The sequence below is a fragment of the Pelodiscus sinensis genome, chromosome 4 (assembly GCF_049634645.1).
Source record: "Pelodiscus sinensis isolate JC-2024 chromosome 4, ASM4963464v1, whole genome shotgun sequence".
Lineage (NCBI taxonomy): Eukaryota > Metazoa > Chordata > Testudines > Trionychidae > Pelodiscus > Pelodiscus sinensis.
In genome coordinates this window covers 30,576,107-30,601,301 of record NC_134714.1, presented here as the reverse complement: position 1 = coordinate 30,601,301, position 25,195 = coordinate 30,576,107, and the positions used below count along the sequence as shown (strand labels likewise).

At 40.2% G+C, this 25,195-nt stretch overlaps 1 protein-coding gene across 2 annotated transcripts in view; it reads left to right on the top strand.

Moving 5' to 3' along the window:
- SLC24A4 (solute carrier family 24 member 4) overlaps positions 1-25,195 on the top strand; it is a 139,560-nt gene that overhangs the window by 81,857 nt on the left and 32,508 nt on the right. For both annotated transcript variants that reach the window (XM_006133660.4, XM_075926689.1), the window contains exons 3-10: positions 11,920-11,996; positions 12,861-12,935; positions 15,471-15,555; positions 17,548-17,651; positions 18,367-18,441; positions 20,057-20,082; positions 20,896-20,949; positions 23,237-23,379. In XM_006133660.4, coding sequence (XP_006133722.2) covers positions 11,920-11,996; positions 12,861-12,935; positions 15,471-15,555; positions 17,548-17,651; positions 18,367-18,441; positions 20,057-20,082; positions 20,896-20,949; positions 23,237-23,379 — 639 coding nt within the window. The remainder of the gene's footprint in view (positions 1-11,919; positions 11,997-12,860; positions 12,936-15,470; positions 15,556-17,547; positions 17,652-18,366; positions 18,442-20,056; positions 20,083-20,895; positions 20,950-23,236; positions 23,380-25,195) is intronic.

The window sequence follows — 25,195 nt, the reverse complement described above, 5'->3', positions numbered from 1 at the left end:
TTTAACTTCTTTCCCCATGCATTCTACATTTGGGGAAAAATGTGCTGTCATTACCATAGCTGAAGTAGAATGGATTAAAATACCCATTTTTATGTATTAGCACTGCTGCAGGCACTGCAGCATGAACAGCTTCATTTAAAATTTACTTCTGCTCTGAAAAATGACTCAGGAAGACTATCTCTTGGGGTTGCACATTTCTTTCCTCTCAATATTTTCCAGAGCAAATCTGTTCAGTTTACAAGTATCACAGTGGATTGTCTAGCTGCCAGCACTACAAAACTCATCTTGTGGTCTGAGAGAAGGGTTAGATTCTTCCAATGTCATCAGTTACAATCATTGTACAATGGCATTTGGATAGCACTTTTTGCTGGGGATGCAGGTAGCAGAATAACCTCTGGCACATGCTCCTGTTGCTGTATGAGTTTTACAGTGCTAACTAAAAAAAAGAGTGAGTATAAGAAGATTTTTTTATAGTTACTTTTCACAGCAGAATTACCTTTTTCCAGATATATAGCCATCTATTAGTCTTTATTGAAACAGAAAACAGCCTGTCTGAGTTCTGGTCAGGTGGACAGAGCCCAAAACTACAAAACCCTGCCAATCAGGTGAAACAAGAGTCCACCAAGCCCAGAAATCAAGAGATTACACAGGACAAAAAATTGAAAATTCGGGCAAAGACCCTCACTGGAGAATCCCAAACACGTATTGCATTTGTGGCTGAAATCTTCATGTTGCCCACAAAACCAGATGTTCACAGTTGTAATCATTTAAATTTGCCTGGGCTACCCCGCCAGTGTAATTCAACCTTGGCTAGCAGAGAAAGGTGGTGAGATGGTTCAGTTTCCATGCTAATTCAAACTTTTGCCTCTGTGCTGGTACTATGCAAAAGCAAGGAGAGCAATGTCCTAAAGATGGTGGAGTCACTCAAGTAGCCAAACATCCAGTTATCACTGGTCTGAGAGACGCCATCTTATTTCTCCGAGGTCATTGAAACCACCAGTTCATTTACACTAGCAACTGAATGACTGTCAAATGGCAGTAAATGTTGGATACTACCAGCAGGAGCTGGAATCAAAAAGATTTTTCTTGATTAACCGCATGCAATAAAACAGAAGATGGAACACACAGAGTACAGCAAAACTAAGCACAAACAATTTGGCCTTTGTTGCTGATTTAGAATAGTTGCCTTGAGTTGCTCTAGAAGTTTCATGGTGAAATTGAAGCTACAGATCACCTTCTAGTCAAGTTCCTGTGGTCTTATTACTGATCTGCTGATATCTTGCAATAATTACGTTGACATACTGTTGTGTGGATCAATCAGACATAAACTATCCTTAATGCTAATCTATGTGATATCCTTGTGGAATGTCACAAAAGAAGGAAAACCAGTCTGGTGATTTAAAAAAATCTCCAGCTCTTTTAAGAAATTTTCTAAAGAAAATAGCAAATGGGAACCAGTGAGAAAAAGTCAATAGTCCCAAATGTATGAGTCCTTTCATAATCTTGAGTTTAAAACATTAACAGAGATGGATCAATGCACATGAAATGTTCTCCAATATGCTGGTATAGTGGAATGCTCTTTCAAGAGGTGAATGTATCGTGCACTTCAAATGTCTATATTTTAGCAAGTAAAGTATTTTGATTTAGTCTTCTGACTCTGATTTAATAATGCAAGTAGTTTACTTAAAAAAATTAAATGTAAATTTATATTTTAATAAGGCATTAGTGTAACTTTTCTCTACAGCTAATCCTGTCTTTTACAGAGACATCCGTAAATTCATACTGATAGAAAGAGAACTTTTAAAAGCTATTTCATTAACACACCACCCTTTTACAATACAAATTTTAAATGGATTTAATAGTTTAGAGTTGAGGCAGTCCTTTCGTTCATAAGCTGCTACTTGCCATGGCACTGATAATGCAAATTGAATTAATATACTGCAGAGATTAAATTTGCTAGTAATTTCTACAGATTGTGCTAGGGAAGGGGAAGCTTACTGTGCCTCCTGCCATATGGTACTCAGCTTTGGATAGAAAGTTTCATCTTTGGCTTTGCACAACATTAAAATGATTACGTACAAAAGCCTCTCAAATATGTTCAGTGGTGTTGCATGCTAGACGTCCTTGTCATGTATTGTCATTGCCTAGGCTGGGCTGTCAGGCTAACGACTCTTACTAAAGATTTACACATAGAGGGATTTCCGTCCACAGTTATTTCATGTAAACAGATGTGTGTCTTTGAACTTCTGGTCCCTAACTCGTCTTTACCAATGTGTGTATATTAACATGCAGAAATGATCATTTTGGAGATTGTCCATGTATGATTTTGATACAAAGAACTGAAAAACAGCTGCAGAATGGGAACAGGAGTTCAAAAGTTGGAAACTGTCATATTTTCAGCAGGCACCTGGGGTTAAAAGTAGATTTTTTGTAATGTTAAAATACTCGCTTTCCTGGTATCATGTGCCCATAAAGAACGTTTCCCGCATCATGTAGGAACATCCCTTCCCTTGAAACATTTAATTGGCATTATTGAATTTGTGGTGCATGTATAAGCATGGTAGGATGTGTTTTCAATTAATTACTATGTTGGTAAACATCCATTTCAGCATGTCAGTCGGGGTTGGGATTACAGTATTTTTGCTGGGTGACCCCACCCTACAGCAGTGCAGGGAGCCCTCTGCATCTCCACTGACATGGTTCTATTTCCTCAGTCCCATGACAGCAAGGCGAGGACTCTGTGCTGCTGCAGGGCCAGTGACACTTGTTCCCTGTGGGGAAGGCTGCAATCAGGGGCGGATGAGAGTTTTGCGGGGCCCAGGGCAGCACAATTTTGCAGGGCCCCCTTTGGAGAAAAAATAGAAAAAAGGCATCAAATGCGCAAATTGAAGGCTATTTTCATATTAAATGTGAATTGGTTAAATTTGATAGAAACTTAATTTAACTTGTAAATTTAGAAACTTAATGGATAAATTCTTAAACAAAATTCTGCATTAATAATTAAAATTTGTCATTTGTATTTAAATCTATTATACCTGTCCAGCTCTTTGGCAGCACATTCTTCAATTATGTCATTAAAGTTCATTTCTTTACACAGGTCGTTTTCAAAAAAGTTTAACAATCCTCCTTCACAAACAAATGTAACAGCAGCCACATGACAAATATGTCTGTCTCAGGACTACAAACATTAAGCAGTACATTCACGGGCCAACATGAATACAGCAGTGAAATCCTGCATGATTGTACTCTCAATACTCCTATTATGCTGCATCCTTTTAGACCTTTAGAGAAAGGTTTTCAAAATCACAAATAGCAATTAGGTCCAACTGAAATAGCCTAATTCTAATGAAAACTCAGAGCTGAAAATCCAACTTTATCAGATCTCCCAGCTGTATGTATGTTACAATTTCTCATTTAAGGAACACATTTTCAGAAACATGCAAATGAACATATCCCAGATTCAGCCCTTCTGGCTATCTACATATTACTTCTTAGCTGGCCACAAAGTGAGACAAAGTTGTAATGTGTTATATGCACATACACAGAATTATATGCAATGTAATCTGGTGGAATATGCATTGCCTGTAACCTGGAGTGATTTCTATCATGAAGACCATGTAGCTCAACGAAAGAAATAGTCTGTAAAACGTAAAGGGTGCCCCTGCCCCTCCCCCCCCCCCCCAGCATAGCTATTAGCTGGCTACAGTGAAGAGTGGGGATAATGTTTTATCCGAAGTTTCTTCCTATCTATGTCCAGGAGACTTTTCTTTCTCTGTTCCTTTAAAGGTGATGTAAAGGCAAAACCAGACACAACCTGAGTTCCTACCTCCTTCTACCAATAGTAGCCTCTGATATTATATTTGGCATTCGTACTTACTGTTGCTAGCTGGTGCTTTCTCACATAAAACATTGCCTTAGTACTCATTTCAAGACCCCACAAGAGGAAAACCTCTCAACAGCTTCTTCAGGTCTTCAGTCTTTCTAGAGCTATAGATGGCACAGCACAGTTTGGCTTTTCTTAGGCTCCCCAGGACTCCTTTCCCCATAAAACATTCTTAGTCCTCAGATATTTCAGTATAACAAACCAAATTATCAACAGGCAAAGTTTCTGCAACCCCTCAGGGAGCAGCTTATACAGCCTAACCACAGAAAACATATAGCTCCACCCAAAATGAACCAGACTTTACCTATGCAATTTCCTTTCCTCCTAAGCAGCTATAAACTACGTTCAATATCCCCTTTTTGTCTCAACAAAATAGAATATTTAAGCGTTTTTACTATAACTCGAGAGTTAAGCAATTTCTCCATCCTGACTGGCTAATAGGAGTACAGCTCTGCTGACCCAATGAGAATGTGGATCCTAAATAAACCAATAAGAGAGCCTCTTTTCTTTCCTTCGCTCTGTTCACCTCTACTGTCAACACAAACAGCTGAAGAGGCCAGTGTCCGATCTTTCAGAAGGCATGAACAGAACAAGGCACTTGCCTGGTGATCTATTGCTTGTCCTCTAGTCCCAGCATCTGGCATTCCAAGTTTAGGGACCTCTAGAACATGGGGTTGGATCCTTGATAATCTTGTCTGATAATTTCACCCACTCTGTTTAAAAAACATTCCTCCCCACCCGTACCAAATCAGCTGTTGAATTCCTTCATAAGTCGATTTATTTCTTCATTCATTCCTGTTCCTCTTTCAGTTTGAGACAAGGTGGGGAAATTTAACATTCATCGAGCGAAAAAAAATCAAATACTGGTCCAGTCTGAGCGCAGAACTGTGGGTGTGTGCAAAGCTTTGGTGTTGTTTTGGTGTTGCTCATTGTTCTGTCAGAGGAACCATCTCCAGCTTCCCCACCTGTTTTCCCAGCAAACTCAGGGTATGGGTAGATTACAAGTTTTTGTAGCATTTTATATTCCTTTTTCCGATTCTTTTGTTGGAAGAGGCTTTTCAAACATTTGGCCCATCTAGACTGGGCCAAATGTCAGAAAAAAACCCTCTTTTGAAAGCCCCCTTCTTCCTTGTAGAAAAAAGCAGAAGAGCAAATGCTTTCCGTGATATGGTGGAGTTTTTTCGGGATACCCTCACACTCCAATCCGCTTGCTATCATTCCCCAAGCCGAGGAGAACCTGTTGCAGGGTCTTGGAAAGAAAGGAAGGATGGCACAGGGAGCCACCTTACCTTCCATCTGCACAAGCCTCTCTAGAGGAAGGATGAGGCGAGACAAGGGTTCAGTTTTGTGTGAGTAGAAACTTGGCAATCCTAATATAGAAAGGCAGCCCATTTTGGGAGAGCATCACCTAAATTTGCCATGGTTGGTTGAACAAATGGAATGTGTTAGGTAATATTTTGGGCTGGATTTTAACTGCTTCTGAGCACATTTATGGGAGTGAGTGGAGTAGTGGGAAGGTACAGGTAGCTAAGCTAGGCCTTCTGCCTTACTCCCTTCTGCATCTGTGTAACCAACACACCTACTGGATATAGTTCACTCTCCCATGTGGTGGATTTTGACCACTTACAGAGAGAAGGAATGAGTTTCCTGTGCTGCCTTAACTCATGCACTAAGCTCCATAGGTCCCATGTTCAATTCGGTTCCACCTATTGGTGTCACACCTGCACTAGGTGTATCCAGAATGCCAGTGCTGTGTGCTCCCGGAGTGCCTGGGGAGAGAACAGGTTAGCATAGCCAGAGATGTTGCACAATGAACAGGAAATGAGGTCACAACTACATCTGTACATTACATCTGCACAAGCCCCTTCCAGCATTGTTCTTACTCCAAGAGCCCTCTATGTGCATCTTTTTCTTTTTTCCCTGTAGAAGAATGCCACTACCGTTGTAAATAATGGTGATAGGAAATATAGTATCTATATTTTATATAAGTATACATATATTACATATATATGTTCAGCAGCCTATTAATATTTGATGTGGCTCTTGCTTCTCTGAGTGAACCAACTGGTGATAAAGTGAAGAAATCACATGCCAAGGCAGGTTATAAAACAGCTGATCCACGTGGCTGCTGAGATTTTCTATCAGGCTTATGAGATTTTGAAACTTAGTTCATTGGCAGACTGCCTCCAGCAGTATAGACAGGGCATATGGGAGCAATGCTCTCATGCTACCCAGCAGTGCCTACTGGACTAATCTGGTAACCAGCCTAAATATAGGCAGGTGTCAGTATTGTGCACGGGTTCCCCCTGGCTTCTGCTCTGTAAATTCTCACTTAAAAACCAGGGTATACAATCAGAGTGAGGCACAGGGATTAACTTCTGCCTGCAACTCCTTTTAAACTCTACTTTGAGAAAACAATGAGGAGTCTTGTGGCACATCAGCGCATGTCTACACTGGGGAGTTATTTTGAAATAGCTTCCCTTATTTTGAAATAACAAGGCAAGTGTTCACACTACCAAGCCCATTATTTCAAAATAATAACTCCTGCTTGTGAAGAGGAATAAGCTTATTTTGAAATAGTTATTTTGGGAGTTATTATTTTGAAATAAATAACCTGGTAGTGCGGACATAGTCTGAGAGACTAACAGATTTATTAGGGCATAAACTTGGTAGGTAAAACCCACTTCATCAGATGAATTGGAGTGGAAGTTACAAAAGCAGGACTGTGTCTAGACCGGACAGTTTTTCCGGAAAATCAGCCGCTTTTCCAGAAAAACTGGCCAGCTGTTTACACTGGCCGCTTGAATTTCCGCAAAAGCACTGACTTCCTACTGTAAGAAATCAGTGCTTCTTGCGGAAATACTATGCTGCTCCCGTTCAGGCAAAAGTCCTTTTGCGCAAAACATTTGTGCAAAAGGGACAGTGTAGACAGCTCAGATATGTTTTCCGCAAAAACGTCCCGATAGCGAAAATGGCGATCATGGCTTTTTTGCAGAAAAGCGCGTCTAGATTGGCACGGACGCTTTTCCGCAAAAAGTGCTTTTGCGGAAAAGCGTCCGTGCCAATCTAGACGCTCTTTTCCAAAAATGCTTTTAACAGAAAACTTTCCGGAAAATCATGCCAGTCTAGACATAGCCCAGGAGTATATGTAAGGAAGATGTTGCTTGTGTTAATGATGCTAATCAAGTCAGGATGGAAGCGGCTCATCAATAGCATTTAGTCTGGAGATGTAAATATTCAGAGAGAGGAAATTGTTTTTGTAATGCATTAACCAGTTGAGGTCCTTATTCAGTCTAAACTGATAGTGTTGAATTTGCAAATGAATTCCAGTTCATCTGTCTCCCTCTGTAATTGGGTTTTGAAATTCTTTTGTAGAAGGATGGCTACTTTCAAATTCATTACTGAATGTCCAGGGAGGTTAAAGTGTTTCCCTACAGGTTTATGTGTGTTACCATTCCTGATTGCTGATTTGTGTCTGTTTATCCTTTGGTGCAGAGACTGTCCGGTTTGGCCAATATACATGACTGAGGGCCAAAGTTGGCACTGGATAGCAAATATCATGTTAGTGGATATGCAGGTAGATGAGCCGCTGATGGTGTAGCTTACATGGTTATATCCTGTGATAGTGTAGCTATATGGACAGAGCTGACAATAGGGTTTGTTGCAGGGATAGGTTCCTAGGTAAGTATTTCTGTGGTGTGTTGTGTAGCTGCTGGTAAGTATTTGCTTCAGGTTGGAGGTTGTCTATAGGAAAGGACTTATTTTGAGGCTGATTATTTAGACACTTTCATATGCATTTTGGTGCTTTTATTGTATGTAATATTGGTAGCGCTGAACATGTAGCCCTCCTAGTTTGATCTGTTAAAGGTGGCTCTTTGCGTTCCATGCTCATGGCTCAGTAGAGTTTTCAAGCTCCTTCATAAATTTTGCAGAAAGGTAGTGTTCTAGGCACCTCCTCTGCAACTTCCCCTTCTCTCTGTTCACATACCAGCCCTGTAGTAACTATTATTCTTATCAGTTATTAATTGGCATGATAGTGGGGCCAAGGAACCCTAGGTAAGAGTTTGGACCCATTCCACCACTCTCTGAACAGGCAAATAAGTGACAGAGCTCTTCTCCGTGAGAGATTATAATCTAGTAAATTTGTCAGGACTCAAAAGATAATGATAATGGACATGTGGGTGGCATAAGTGGGCTTGGAGGACAAGGTAACAACAGGATGATCTGCAGTAATTTACTTGCAACAGTGCTGTCAGAGAGAATATTTATGTACTTCCAGCTGTCTTCAGGACAATTGGTGGGTGTTTCTTTTTGGCAAAATTATTCACGCTGCACCTCTTGCTTTCAATTTAATCTTCTCCTTCCATCTGAGGCAGCTACAATTCCCATTCCCAGAAGATGAAAAGATTCTTTCTTCAGTATTTGTGCTTGAGAACACAATTGGTTTTAATGTTGCTTGTTAATGAATAGATACACATCTAAGGCCGTATTCACTGGAAGCTGCCATTTTTTTGCTATGAATATTTTTATTTAGACGAGCCCTCCTGGAAAATTCTGCTTTTGGCAATAACTGTAGCAAAGGAGTGCTGGTGCTATAATGTTATCCCAGAAGTACTGCCTTCCACAGTTGCCACACGAGGGAATGTTTTAAATCACATTGAATTGGCAAGAGATATTGATATATTGCAGTAATGATATGTGCTGTTGTATTAATTTGAAAGAATACATTGGCTCAGAGAGTCAAAGGTGTAAACATGACACTGTTACTGTACAACATAAGGGTTTTTTAAATAAGGTTTGGAATTGGTCTGACAGCATGATTTTTCTACCAGAGTCTTCTTCGAGGGTACGTCTAGACTACAGGGTTTTGTCAACAGAAGTTTTGTTGACAGATGCTGTCGACAAAGCTTCTGTCGACAAAGGGCATCTAGACTACATCCAGTTCTGTCGACAAAGCAAGGCGTTTTGTCGACATGACAGTGTAGACGCAAAGGACAGTGTAGATGCAATAACGCCTTCTGTTGACAGAACTCTGTCGACAAAAGACGTTTTTCCTTGTAGAATGAGGTTTACAGCCGTCGACAGAACTGCTGAGTTCTGACGTTATGTCGACAGAACTCAGCAGCAGTGTAGACGCAGGTATAGTTTTGTCGCCAAAGTCCACTTTTGTCGACAAAACCCTGTAGTCTAGACACATAGATAGATGGAAGAGTCCATACACTCATATTGTCCACCAGTTAGGCCTAAATTCTGAGACACCAATTTTAGTCCATTGATTTCTGATACCACATTTCTCTTGCTACCAGAGTCAAACATGATCTTTATGCAATCACTGAGTTGTAGCCGTACTCTTTTTTGTTTTAATTAACTCAAGCTTTTTGTCTCCTCTTTTCACCTTTCCCCATCAACATTTACAGTATAGATTAATGTGATATTTTATGATCTTTTATTTGCATCTCACTAAGTTCATAGTTAGGGTAAACTTGTAAGCCCAAATATTACAATAGTACTAAAGCAGTTACTAAGTAATATAAGAAACCTATTCAACTCTGTAGCACTTTGATATATAAAAGGCTGAGTTGGCCTCTTACAAAGGGTTATGGAACACTGACGAATAGTAGTTCATAGATTATCCTACACTGTCTTCCTGCAGGAGATTAAGAATGTCACTTTCACTCCAGAGTAATACTAGATTTGTGCAAATAATAGATTTTTTGGTTGCAGGCCATTCCAAAAAATTGAGGGGAAATATTAGTGTTGGATACAACCAAAAGCAGATTTAAAAAAAAAAATTTCAGTGATTCCAACTCATGAAAAAAATGACATCAGATTAAACTGAATGTTTTCATTTTGTTTCTGACTGTTTAAAACATTTTATTGTTTTTTTAAATATAAAACTAAGGGAATTTTTGTAATGAAAGGTAGGGAAATAAATATTAACTGGTTAATCATTAAGCATCACCCTTGCAAGGTGAGGCTTACTGATTCTGGTCAACTGGTAACGCTGGGGCAGCTCCCTGCCTGCTCTGAGCAGGGGGCTGCTCCAGCCCCGGGGGGCTCACTGCAGGCAAGGTGCAGCCCCTGTCCATGGTGGGCCCGGTCCAGCCCAGCCCCTCAGTCCCAGGGTACATGCTGTGGCTCCCCAGAAGCAGGGCTGGTAGGGGATGCCGGCCCGCTCCCAGGGAGCCAGTTGCAGAACCCGCAGCAAAGTGTCCCTGGGGGTAGGGCTGGCAGCCCTTGCTGGCCCTGCTCCCGGGTAGGCTTCGCTGCAGGCTCTGCAGTATAAAGCTAAGCTCTGCAGTGCATGTAACTGTGTAACCACTAAGATTTTCAGCCGTTACATGGTTACCTTTTAAAGGAATTTTTACATCCCTCATGAAAGGTCATTTTGAACAGAATGTCAAAACAATATTTTTTCAGAATTTCTTTTAATTTTTTTTGACTGAAACAATTCATAGGCACCAAAATGAATCTGTGAAATATTTTGGTATCACTGAATCTGGAGGGTACAAGATTTCCTAACTGATGGGTCGTTTGATCGTATATTATCTTTGTTTTGATAGTTCTTTGTAAAACAGCTCTTTATTATAGCCACATTAATTATTTTTAATTAGTGTGCAGTTTTCATTGCCAGTGCTGGTTCCTCATGCTGCTTTTACAGGTATGCAGACTTTGTGTGTTTACTGTGAATTCTAGATACCTGATTCTTTTCTCAGTCAGTTTTGTGCTGGTTTGGCTTTGGTAAAGTTTTTTCCAAAGATGCACTTAATAGCAGAATCAGATCTGTGGGGTTTAAGTTAGTGGCCTTAAATTTGTGTGCTGATGATAGTTATGCAGTCAAGCACTCCTCAGTTCCTTGAATGACATTTCATAACTCAACAAGGTATTGGATAGCATTTGCCAGATGTTCTGGATTATAGAAAGTTTGCTACTGTCACTCCTTCCATTTCCCCCAATGGCCACAGAAGAGAAACGTGGACTGGAAGGTTTATCAAAGGTTTGAAAATAAGGAATTACAGTCAAAGATGTCTAAACAAAATACTTTTTAAACTACTGACTTTTTCTCCTTGGCTAAATGCGTGACAGAGAAAAAAACAGCTTCTTAATCCCGGGCAAATTCTATGTATTAAATGTTGAATATTTGCTCTGAAGTTCAGGCCTTACAGAAGAGGCTAACGAAATGCAGTACAGTTATTACTCCTTGACATCTAGTTGAACTTTTATTTTATGCTTAACTTTTTATAGACCACTGACTACAGTAGCTTTCAGTCAGAGGATTTTGAGGATTTTGCAAAACAGTGGCTTTGCCTTTTGTGAGGCAGATAAGATTTAGCAATTCTGATTTTAAATAACTCCTGCTACCAATGGTCTGGTACAAAAATAACTGTGATTATAGGCAGGAAAAACTGAACAGGGAGGGGGGTTTTCATCTTTGCACTGAGGCAATTATATGATACATTTTAACCCCCACTTTCCTTTTTTCATCTCTCCTTTATCTAGCATCCCTTTCTTTGTCTAATTTTAGATTGCAAGCTTTTTGGATATGTGCCTTGTATTTATTTCATCTCTGTAAAGTGACATGCAAACATTTATATAGCACCATAATTTGAATGAATAGCAGACTACAGCTGTTGCATGTTTTAGGGGGATAAAGCATACATGAAACCAGAAATATTGGGAGAGGGGAGATTTACCCCTGCCTTGGTTACTTCAGAAGTATAATTAGAAAAGAAAGTAGTCAAAGTGAGACTTCAGCAGGAAACTCCTGGCAGCGTCTGAATATTGGTTTAATCTGTTGGAGCAAAGACCACTGATATCAGCAGAGACTCTTCCTCCTGTTTTCTCATATGTGAACTGGAGAGACTTTGGCAGGCTATCATACACCAAACAGAATGATATAGTCTTTGGTAAAGATGGCTCCTCCATCTTTAATTAACACCAATAATAAATATCCATCTCTATTTTTCTGTCTTCCACTTGTACAATTTTCAGGTAGACCTATAAATATTTTTCTAATGTCTGTTTCTCTCTTTCAGCAATTAATGAATTTCCTGAGGATCTATTTACAAATAAGGAGCGGCAGCAAGGAGCAGTGTTTCTTCATATTGTTAGTGTAAGTTTTGTCTTACTGTGATTCCTTTTTTTCTCAGTTTAGTTGCCAGAAGTTACTCAGTTCTGTTCTCCTTTCTTAGTAGAACTCTGTAAATCAGCAGATTTTTTAATACTGCATTTGCAACCAAATTCTCAAATAGCAGAAATCAACTTGAACACTTTAAAAACTGTGTGAGCAACAGAGCTGTAGCCACAGGTGGGCCTGATTGGATTGTGGCCCATCCACTTAGGAAGCAGGCGCTCTCACTCCCAGTTCTGGCTATGCCCGGACAAGGGGCATTGCCCCTCTCCGCCCAGTGCTCCAGGCAGGCCTGGAGAATGGAGTCAGGGGCAAGCCCTGTTTGCTCATCCAGTGTTCCTGCTGGGGAGTGGAGTTGGGAGGCTGTAAGCCCCTAATCCCACTATGCAGCTGGAGTTTAGGAGCTGGGGCAAGCCCTGGCACCCTGACCTTACTGGGAGCACTAAGCAGGCAGAATTTCCCTGCATTTCCTAAGACTGGTGCCTGCAGAGGGTGGGGTGCACAAAGGGCCACTCAGAGGAATAGGGGACCCCATTTAGCAAGTAAAATGTTGGCTGTGGTACAGGGCGGGGGTGAGGGCAGTATACTCCCCTGAGTGATACCATGAGTCTCTTTGTATTTCTATACCTGATTCCACATGTTTCTTATGTTCCTAGAATATACTGTTAAGTAGGAGAACATGCTAATATTTTTATGCCATAACTTCATCAATATAGATTTTTGTAGTTGATAGAAATGGAGCCATGTATTCATGTTAGTTTGTTTATACTTTATTTGAATAGACATCCTGTCATTCTTCTCTCCCTGTGACTGAGTTACATTTTCTTACTTTATTTTTTCCCACAGGCCCTTTATATGTTCTATGCCTTGGCTATAGTATGTGATGACTTCTTTGTTCCTTCATTAGAAAAAATTTGTGAGGTAAGTGAAAGAGAAATGTAATCACCTTTTGAAAATCTGTTCCTTGGAGGTTTTAGGATAGGATGTTTTGAACCATCCAATGGCTATCTGAAGTTCTTTAGCAAAAAAATGTGGTGACCTCCAACCATTTCTCAGTGGAAAGGACTCCACATCATAAACTCACTACAGTTTGTGCTAATTGGCACCTTTCACAACCATCTTGGCAAAAAGACTAATGACTGAATGGACATGGCCACATAATTTCCCCCTATCACAAATATGAAGCACATTGATGGGGTGGTATAGAGGATCATATATAGATTATCATTAGATGAGTTTGTTACTATGATCCTTATTTTAAAAGTCACTTGGAAAAAGAAGAGCTAGAAAGACTCTCATCGGTCAGAGGAAGAGGTGTGCTGGTGCTGTTTTTCTGGCCTGTTGGGATTTGGTTGGTAGGGTAGAAGAGTTGGTTTAATGCATCTAACTCCACACTTGGCCCGTTCCTACCAGTAAAAGTAGAGTTCAGTCAATGCTAAGCATTTTTGAAAATCCAACCCAAAGGGCAACACATGCTGAATAATTGGAAATGGAGAATTATACCTATATAAAGACAGTTATTTTATGTACAGGACCCAATCAGTGAAATTTAATTAGAAAATATAGTACAATAAATAATATATATTATTAAGACTAATAATGTGTTGTTATACTAAACGATTAATTAGTTACAACACTTTACAAACTTATTTATCAGATATTAGTGGGATTGATCAAAATAGGGGGAAAATTAAACTTTTGGTCCAAAATGTATTTGGGTGAAAATTTTCCAACTAAATATAGAATTTATTACAAAATGGAAAATCTTATTTGGAGAATAGATCTGGGATACGCTCAGATTAACAGATTTTTTTTAACCAGCTGTTCTAGCAAGCAAGGCATCTTTTCTCTCTTCTCTCGGTACATATTCAGTACTCCCACAAACATCAGTGGGAGTTATATACTGTACCTATCAACAGGAAAACACATGGATTGTAGCAGTGAACAGAATAGATTGTAGCAGTGAATATTTGCAAAGTATTCAGCAGTAATCTTTGCTTACTGTTTTCAGATAAACTATCGGCATAGTTTTAGATACATGATTTATAAGATGCACTATAATATTGTTGCTTCTGCTGTTGGTCCTTCATAAAATCTATTGTACTTGTCATAGGTATCTCCGGAATGCTAGGCAACTAACAAGAGTCTAGAGTAGTTAGCACATCCGCGTTGAACTCTGTCAGCCATATTATTGGTGATAGATCATTTTAGAGAACTGTGGGTGCTTCTGTGCCATGAGTTCTTTATGAAGCCCTTTCTCCCAGCTCAAAATATTGAAGAGTGCCTGAAAAATACTCTGACCTGTTTAATTTATCACTAGGTACTCTTCTATCCTTGAAAGGGGGATAGGGTATTCAAAATTAGTCTAGGGAAAAAGAAAACCTTTCCCATAATATTGCCTTTATAGGAGAAAGGATAGTTCCTCAGCTTGTGCAAATAGGCCTAGCCCAATTGTGGAACTAAATGCATTTATCCCAACTGAGGCTTTGGCTCAAAACTCTAAGGTAATTGTTTTCAGATTAGTACTCAAGAAGCACTGTAATAAAATTTGATCTGTCTGTGGGACACTGTCTTCTCTCTAGTTCTACACTTGTCTGATTTGATATACTTCACTGGAGTTCACATTAGAGTAAGCAAGATCAGATTCAGGCCCACTGTTTTCAAGACATATTCACATAGATTATACTTGACTCTCACATGCTTCTGCTACCACATTTTTCAAGCCAGTTCTCCCCTGTAACTCTTGAAACTATTCTTAGTGTTTCAAATGTGAAGTCATGAGTATTTCATTCCTGAGCATTCCACCTTCCAGAATCCACATCTGAGTAGTCTTTCTCTAATCAGCGTGGATAGTTCAAATATTTTAATGTAAATAGATAATATTATCTATGGTTATGTCTAGTCTACACTCTATTTTCAAAAGAGGATATGCAAATTCTGTGGGAATTTGCATATCTTCTTCTGATATCACTTTCAAAAGCAGATCTTTCGAAAGTGAAAGTAGTCTGGACACGTTTTTTTCAGAAACAATCCCTTTTTCAAAAAAAAAGCTGTTCCTTAAAAAATTAGGTTTATGCGGTTTTTTCAAAAAAGGTTTTTTTTCCCCAAAAAAACCCGTCCAGACTACTTTTACTTTCGAAAGTTCTGCTTTCAAAAGTGAGATTGGAAGAAGATATGTAGATTTCCACAGAATTTGCATATCCTTTTTTAGAAATAGAACGTAGTTTAGACATACCCTAACTGATCTCCCACTAAGTTAAGGGCTACATATTTTATATACCTGAAGCATGTGGTCTCTGTCTCATACATAGGCTTTTCAACCTTTGAACCGTATGATAAGTGGTGTTGATTCTTTCACAGTATTGTGAGCAAGAAAATAAAAGGATTCTATCTATAACTATAAGTGTGCTATGTAAAAAGACCTGCAATGCTGTAGTAATATTTCTTTTTTTTCAGAAATTACACTTGAGCGAAGATGTTGCTGGAGCCACTTTCATGGCTGCAGGAAGTTCAACGCCAGAGCTATTTGCATCTGTTATAGGTAAGGGATCTACAATAATAGCATGTGCAGCATTTGCCATTAAGGCTATGACTACACTACATTGTTCTTCCAGAAAAAGCTACGCAAATTGCGGTTTGCAATTTGCCTAGTTCTTTCCGCTTCTTATTTTTCTTTGTCTGGGAAGAGCAGACACGTTCCCTGGATGCAGCAGAGTTTTTCCAGGATACCGTACTGTAGACAAGTTATACCTTTTATTGGGCAAACTTCTGCTCTTCTTCAGCAATGTGTAGTTCAAAAGCTTGTCTCTTGTATAAAAGGTATTACCTCACTTACCCTGTCTCTCTCACATCCTGGAACAAATATGGCTACAACAAAGCTTGCAAACAAATTAAAAGTCAGGAACAGAGCCTCAACTTAGATTTCAATAGATACCAAATGAAGATATACCCTTCTGTATCACTGAATGATTTCACATGTACTGGTGTAGGTTTCTTCCCTGTACTTATAGCAGGAAATATGAGTAGAGCCCTGCATGCTACAAAATTGGCAACTGCATCTGAAAAATTGATCTGTAGATGTGGATACCCATGGATATAAAGTGTATATCCACATTTTTTCAGGATTCTAGATTGAAAATGTGTATCCATATCTGTACCTGCAAAAAAAGAGCATGGATTGACAGGGCTCTAGATCTGAGTTAACAGGTGTCATATTCTGAAGTTCTGCTTGGTTTCATTCTACATCTAATACCATTAAATACTCAAAGCCTGCACGGTCATAGCATCATACCACACTTTCACTTTAAGGTTTAAGAAGATGCTGCTGGTACTAATCAAACCTTGGTGGGAAAATTAAGATTTTTAATGTCATCCACTGTATACTGGAACAAATTTTCCTTTTGTTACATTTGGGCAAATTTATTGAAATCAATGTGGAATTTGAACCATTGTAAGTAGAATATAAATATAGTAAAACCCACATAAGACTATAATAGCTACCTACTCCATGGCATCTAATATACAAATACAGTCCCCTAGATAGAGGGGATGTGATAGCATCAAGGTCCATGATATCAAAATCTGTGTGTTCAAACAGGTTTGTTTTAGTTGAAAACAGAGTTTCAGGATAGTCATGGGGGCTTTCTTGTTTGGACTCTGTCATCTTAGGTAGGTATAGGGCCCCATTATCTGAGTGCATCATTAAATCCTTGTGAGGGAGGCAAATACTATTTCCTTATTTTATATGTGAACTAGAAGATTTACCTGGCATTGCCTGGGTCTGCTCTGGTCTGGGAATGGGGAATGGGGAGGGGGCATTCAGGCTGGATGCTCGTGTCTGCTCTGGATGGCCCGACAGTGCTGGGGGGTGGGAGTGGCCTGTAGCTCTTGCAGCAGGGGCCAGTGATGCGGTGCCCAGCCCCAGTGGTGCTCCTGTAGGAAGGCCGCAGTGGTGGTGCCAGTGAGGCTTTTCTCTCCCTCCCGCCACTGTCCGGTTCTGGGATCAAGGGTCAGGGCCAGTTACATAGGCCAGTGGCAGGCAAGATGACAAGTCCTGTCTTCAGTTGGCCACTTCCTTGGTGGTGTGGCTGCCCCCAGTGGTCACTCTGCAGTTTAGCTGTCTCCCATGGTGACTCTGAGTATAGCATCTCTCTACTCAGCCCCCTTCCTTTCCATGTGATGGAAAAAAAATCAGATTCCAGGCACATCCTGTTTTCCTGGCACACCCAAACCCTGACCTTGCTTTAAGTTATGATAAGAGGAAGCTGCATGTGGATGCTGATGATGTGATGATGTCGCTCTGTCATCCTGCAGGAAAGGTTTTTTTTATATATAGAAATATGCATAGAAACAGCTGTTCACTATCCCAAAACTTCAGTAAGCTAATATGTTGCCCTCGCTATTAATCTCATTTTGGTTAAACATTTAAATGATCTCAAATTTTTGCTTACTGTTGATACATGTTTTGAACAAATAGGCATTTCTAGTAATGAAGTGATAGAAGTTAATTGTGATTCTATTGCTCTCTCTCCAGGTGTATTTATCACTCATGGTGATGTAGGAGTTGGCACCATTGTTGGGTCAGCAGTTTTCAACATCCTTTGCATTATTGGTGTCTGTGGAATATTTGCAGGACAGGTTAGTAGGTTACCCTTTTTTATTTTTTTGGCTTTCTGTTGCTTAATTTTTTCTTTTGCACAGAAACATTTTATGAGAAATATTGGGATGCTAATGGAAAACAAACATGAAAGGGCTGTTAAATCTAGGGAAATGATCATGTTAGAAATAATTCAGATGCATTTTACAAATAGGTAATGCTACAAAAATAATGATAGTCTCAGCTTTCCAAAGTGGCTAGTACCTGATATTCAAAGGCAGGTGATTTCTTTCCATGTGCCCTTATAGCCTCAGGCAATTGAACAGTATAAATGGGAAGAAAAAAATCCTTCCTGAATTGACCCCTGTGGTGAGTTATTTATACCCCAATCTGATATATTTCCACCTCAAATTAAGAGGGAATTGTTAATTTGCAGAATTGCAGCAAGTTGTACATTGCTTCTTGGTCACCTAGAACCATATCCAATTAAAATATCATTAGTAAGAAATACATTTCTTTAATGGAGACATTTATAAGATTTTTATTAATGGTGATAATTATAGAGATGTTTTAGGGCCTAATCTTGCAAACACATAGGCATGTAATTTTAATGTATCCCCATTATATTTCCATTGGATTTAGAGGGACTACTTATGAATAAAGTTACTCTTGCAGCTAAATGTTTTAAAATCAAGCCCTTTGTTTAACTTATAAACTTTGAAATCACTGCTTGTTGACTAAAACTGCTTCTTTAAGGTCGTTCGTCTCACCTGGTGGTCTGTGTTCAGGGATTCTTCGTACTACACACTTTCTGTGATCCTTCTTATTATTGTAAGTGTCCCTCTTAACATTCAATATGTTTCACTGTTCAATTACAGAGGGCCAGACTATGATGCCTTTGTTTTGTACTGCAAAGTGGTTACTCGCATAAGAAGTCCCATTGACATTAATTACCCACAGGAATAAGGATACACAGCATGAGGAAGAATTCAAATACCAGAACCTCTTATAGCTCTTTGGAATAAGGCTCACTTTTCAAATATACCAATAGCCAAAGTCAGCCCATAAAACTCTGCAAAACAGACCATCGCTCTACCTCAGAGCTGGGCTTAGTTTGTGCCAGGGCTAAGCATTGACACATCTAGGTTTGGCAGTAAATAGCCCTGGCACCTCTGGGCTTACCATATCAGCTATTAAAGTGGGGGGAAAAAAAAAACCCTTGCTTGTGCCCTAGCATCTATCTAATGCAGTGTTTCTCAAAGTGGTCCTTAAAACCACTTGGAGAAACATGCTAACTGGCCAAACCAGTTTGTTTACTTGCTGGCTTCGCTGCCCCGGAGCCCCACAGCTGTGGTTCGCTATTGCGGTCAAGGGGAGCCACGGGAAGTGCGTGGGCTAGGCTGCCGCTTCCCACGGTTCCCCTTGCCTGCAAACAATGACCTGGAGCCAATGGGAGCTGCAAGGCTCCATTGTCATGGTGCAGGTAAGTAAACAAACCAGCACGGCCAGTTAGCATGTTTCTCAAAGCGGTTTCATGGACCATTTTGAGAAACACTAATCTAATTGCTTGTGTCCTGGCCCCTCTTTTATTACAAATTAAGTACTTACTCCAGTCCCAGGTTGGAGTGTTCCATCCTCTTACAAGCAGCTTCTCTTGGAACATGCAGGGATCTACAAACTTCATACCATACTAAAGATGACAATCTTGCTTTGGGGGGCACATTAAATTTGCCCCCATATACTCCTGGCAAAGTGCCAACACAGCAGAGTATGGTTGGCAAAGTCGGGGTGTATATGAAATGACTTTATATTTTTCCAAAGCACTGTAGTAACACTTGTATTTATATATTTAAATGTGTGGTAACAGGAAGAGGGAGACTCATCTTAATTTATTTTATTCATAATAGAAACATACAGCAACAGCCCATTCAGCCACACTGCTGGCATATAGTGGAGTTAAATTGGGGTCAACAACTGTTCTGATGAACTAGCTATGTAGCTGCAGGCTGGAAAAACAATTCTGGAGCACATTTTGAAGGGACTTGATGGAAAATAGGAGACCACACAGTTTTATGAGCCCTACCATTCTTTCAGCCACATGATTGCTAATTCTCAAAAATTTGCGCGCGCGCGTGTGTGTGTGTGTGTGTGTGTGTGAGAGAGAGAGAGAGAGAGAGAGAGAGAGAGACTGTAATATCAGCCTCTAAGAAAGGCCCAAATCTTGGCTTTAGGGTTGGTGCTACAGTACTGACAGCCTATAAAGTAGAAGCTTTGAGATGGGAAGGGTGGGAAGGAGAAAGCTCCAGCAGCTTGAGATTGGAAATGACAGTGTAGCAAATAAGTAAATATACCTCTGTGAAGCTTCTTAGCCTGCTGTATAGAGCTGCTGACCAGTTTTGAAGTGGACTGGAGAACTAGTCAATTTCTTTGTTTCCTTTTCTTCCAGTTCATATATGATGAGCAAATAATGTGGTAAGTTTTTTATTAATAAATTCTCAAATTACTGTATTCTTCATGTCACTGATCAGTAGCTACAGATTCAATGCTTACATCCTGTACAAAGGCAGGGCAGCCTGCAGGGTGTGAGTGAGCACTGGATTTGACCCACAGGAGACACCACTTGCTGTCTTTATTTTTTTTTAATGATAAATAGTGAAAACCAAAGGAAGAATAATAGCCAGACAACATTAACAGCCCCTGCCCATGCTTGAGTTTGCAGAGTGTAGCATGGAGAGCAGGAAGCACTTTCATCCCCTTACACACTTGAACCAAGGACAGCCAAATACAGGTGCAGTGCTTTTCCCAATCAAGCTATAAAGAAGTGTTAGCACTTTCAGTAGCACCACATACCACAAAGAAATTGTGGTGAAGGGCCATGTCCCTCTCTTCCTTCATTCCCCTCAACACCCAAACTGGGGAGCCCTTCCCGCCCCCAGATCTAGGGGAGAGCAAGCTGCATTTCCTGAAAGAAGGCATAAGAGCCATTCCAAAGCACCTGATGAGCTCTGCTGGCCGAATGGCTCTGGTCACTGCTTCTGGCAGGATGCAGCTCTATTTTCCTTAGCTCTTGCACAGTTCTGTAATGTTTACGTAAAATATTCATAAAACGTGTGTTATTCAAACCTCAAAGAGTTTTGCTTCTTCTGGGACCTGAAACCTTCTCTAATGCTACCCCTGGGAATTCAGTGCACACAAAGGCAGAGAACACTTTCCCTGCTGAACATACCAAAGATTACAGCAACTCCTATGACCCTATTAATCCCTTTCCTGTTTTCTCTCTTTGAGGTGGGAGAGCCTTATTCTCATCATTATGTATTCCTTCTACATACTTATCATGAAGTAAGTACTTCTGCCCTTTGGGTGCTCTTTAATTGTAACTTGTTCCTCTGGAATTGCATCATGCTCTGATCTCAAGCTGAGGGGAACTGTAACAATCTCATTTCCCTGTCTTACCTCCCCCACTTTTGTGCTACCCTCTCGGGGTATGTACTACAGACAGCAGCAAGTCTGTGGATGTTTTGTTGTTATTATATAATAGGTCACAGCCAATCTAAGAGGTGGCTGAGGAAAAAGTCAAAAAATGGATTCGCTAGTGCTATGACTGTAAAGTAGCATGGAAATTATCGGTGAAACAGAACATGAATATATATTTTAGGGGCTTTTTTCTAGAGGGCATTCTCCCAGTTTTACCACCATTTGTGATTGTGGGTCCTTGTAAATTGGGAACTTTCCTGTTTTAGGGCCTTGTCCAAGCATCCCTGGTAGCTTTATAAACACCAGCAGTTTGACTTGGTTTCTGTAATCTCTGTGAACTGACCAGTGAAAGAGCTACCAGGCAACCAGCTAAGCATGTATTTACCAGAAAAACATCTCCTGAAAGACATCCTCTGTACACTGTCGACCTGTCACATGTTGACACCCTTATTACTGTTGTTATACTGGCTCAGCTACTGTCACACTTCCTGACAGCAGTTAGCCAGGCCCCTTGCCCACAAATCCAACTCTCCAAGACATTACATCTGCATTGGGGCTACTCATTTGCAATGCAGCACCTGATTATGGCTTAATTTTCCTCTTTCACCAGGAAATAAAGTCCTCATATTTTGGCAGTTTTTACTGCAACAGAAATCCTTACCTCTCAGACTACGTCTAGACTACAGGCTACTTGCCCAAGAAATTTTTTCGGAAGAGATCTTCCAAAAAAACTTCTTGTGAAAGAGAACATACACATTGCAAAATTGCATCGAAAAAGCTATGCACTTTTTCAAAAGATAGCGTCTAGGCTGCCTACACGCTATCTCGCATGTCAGCTGTGATTGCTATAGACAGAATGGCCATCAGGGCACCTGTGCTTTTTCCTCTTCCCTCTTCTTCCGAAAAAACTCCCTCTTCCCCGTCTACACATGCCTTTTTGCGAAAGAGCTCTTTTGGAAAAAGGCGTTCTTCCTCATAGAATGAGGATTACCAACATCTCAAAAACTACTCTGCTCTTTCGATTTACTTGCAGAAGAACGCAATTGCAGTGTAGCTGAAACAAAATACAGGACTATGTAGCACTTTAAAGACTAACAAGATGGTTTATTAGATGATGAGCTTTCGTGGGCCAGACCCACTTCCTCAGATCAAATAGTGGAAGAAAATAGTCACAACCATATATACCAAAGGATACAATTAAAAAAATGCAGTGTAGACATTCTTCAAGTTTTGTCAGAAAAATGGCCTTTTTTCCTGACAAAACTCTGTAGTGTAGACATACTCTCCGTTCTGTCATAAGAGTGATAACATGCACCCTATAATGTGAAACAAGTATTTTAAATGACTTCCTCAGTGGAGGCATTTAAATCAGAAAGCTGCTGATAAATGTTCAGAGATAAGGAGGTAATCCTTAAAGGAAGGAGAAGAAGAGCAGCTCAGGACTGATGTACATGTCTCAAAAATAGTTGCTATGTAATGGTTCTCTTATAGCCTATAGACTATTAAGGAGTTAATGTGAAACTCTTATTAACACGAAGGAGTATATTCAACGTGGCATCTGTGTTTGACAGATTTCAGTGAAATTCATTTAGGTGTAATTGCGCCTATATTGATAGTAAATTTTAGAAATCCTATAAGGTTCATGACCCATGAACAAACTAAAGTCTTAGGGGACAGAAGAACCCTTGTATATACTTAAACCTCTCAGTATACAGAGGATGTCCTTCAGGCTCCTTTGATGTGGAATTTGATCCTGCCAAAAGCTTGTCCTAGGGCCTAAATTCTATTCTGTATGCTGCTGCAGCCATGCTCTTTGATATAGAGATGAAGACTGGTGAGGCTTCACATCCAGCATGCAGTGCTTCATCTTGGGCTAAATGCCTTCCAGGGAATGTATTTTTGAGTTGAAACCGTGTTTTCGGCATCCTATAGGGGAGATGTAGTCCATGTTCTTCTGTCAGGTTGCAAAATGGCCTTCAGGTTGTCAAAGTTTAGTCACAGTACTGAGTTTGATAATCTCAGTTGTTTTCTATCTTAATGTTGGTTGTCACAAAATAATCCTTTTGTGCTGGGTTTCACTGCATCAGCCTGGGAGCTTGCAGAACTATTCCAATAATCCAGCATTCTCAGACCTGTTGCTTTGCACTTTCAGGTACAATGTGAAGATGCAAAAGTTGTTCACCATCAAAAGCATGAATGTTGGGAATGGCAATACAGTCAGCAATGAGCTGGAAGATGGTAATGAATGTTATAACATAAGCTATGATGACCCATCCATGCCATTGCTATGGAAAGGTAAGGCTGAGCAGACAGGAAGTGAAGAGAGTTGGCATACAGTGTGGGGTTTTTTTTCAATTATGATCAAAACAGTGATAATATTCAATCTTAAGAAGGATGATGACATTTTATTGGGCTAACTTGACAGATCCAGTGCAACCAAGCCTTTGTGAATCATACTTCCTTCTAGAGATGAAGAAGCATGCTGCTTTGTACTCTTGCAGCATTGCTATCTTCTACTCTCTGGTTCAGCAATAAGAGAATGAGTTACAAAACCATAAGTGAAACATTTTATTTTCTGTGAAAGTAATTTGCACTGTCTGTTACTTAATTCTCACCCATCTTAAAGTGCACTCTGCATTGGAGTGGAATGGCCAGAGTGGTAGCAATTGGGGCAAAAGAAACCATCCTAATATGAGGTTGAGTTTGAAAACTAGGAAGACAAGGTCTCTTCCTAAACAAATATCTAAGGGATGTATGAAAGGGGGAAAGGGGTTTTTTGGCAGCCACATACAGAAGATGTCCTGCTGCCTTTACAGCATGAGCGAGTCTACACGTTTGTTCTTCATGAATCTTTCAGCTCTGCTGCATTTCCTTCTGTCTGCTGTTTGTATCTCCTTCTCTGTCTGCAAACTCAAGTCCTTGCTGCCTGTGAGACTCAGCCCCTCTCACTTCTTGAGCGCTTCCTGACTGGACAGGTCTTGCTGCTTCTTTATTTTCAAAAGTCAGGGACCTGTACCTCCTGGAAATGTGACAGCATTGGGAAAGGGCAGATAGTGGTATAAGGGAGGTGGGCTAAAGCTATGTTTGCCCAATGCATTTTGGGTCACTCCCCTTCACCACAGATTTGGAATATGACCTCTCCTGTTTTCTACCATCTGGATTTAAATTAGGAGCTCTCCAGGGTAGGCATTGTCTTTTACAATCTCTTTGTACAGGGTTTAGCATAATGGGCCCCAATCTCAGCTGGGATCATTTAGTATAAATAATAAATATGAAAAATTAAATAAATGAATCTATTTCTTATATGAAGCCATGGCATGGCTAAGAGAAAAACGCTTTGTAGCAAGTATTAGGATCTTTCTTTATGTTGGCTGTCTGGGTAACAGCAGGACTGCTGCACAGTGAACTATCCGTTCTCCTGAATGCATGGAAGATTTACTCAGGATTCAGAGAATAATCTTCCTATATGGCAAAAAGGTGGGTAGTGGTGTACATCACCCAATTGGTCAGAGTCCTTTCAAGGGGTATTGGGGTTGATCTGCTCCATCAGGGAATATATGTGAGGTTAGAATGCAGACCTAGCATTTCAGTGTCTGGCATGAAAGCTATTTTGCTGTGTGACTTTAGCCAAGTCACATATATTTTTTAAGCTCCAATTTCTCTAGTCACTGTGTAAAATTGGGCCTAATAATACTGAATGGTAACTTACCCCCATCTATCTCCTGGACATACTGCGAGGACAAATTAATGTTTGTAAAGTGCTCTGAGCATCTTAAAGGCATCACATAAAGAGACTAACAAAATCCTAGGTCCAGTCAAATTTCATACCCTTCAAACTTTTCCCACAACAAATTTCTTCCATGTTAACTTTTCAGCTGCTTTGAGGACAAATCCCTCCCCAAATCTAATGCCCCTCCCCTTTGTCAGTCTCAGATCTGCTGTGAGAGGAGGAGCCCATGGCCTCGAGATTACATGGGAGGGACCAAACCACCACTAGAAAGCAGAGATGGGGTAGCATGGGAATGGGCATTGGTATGGGGACAGTGGACAGAGGGATGGAATGGGACCTGCCTACCAGGAGAAAGAGAAGACAGGTGGGAGAAAGATGACT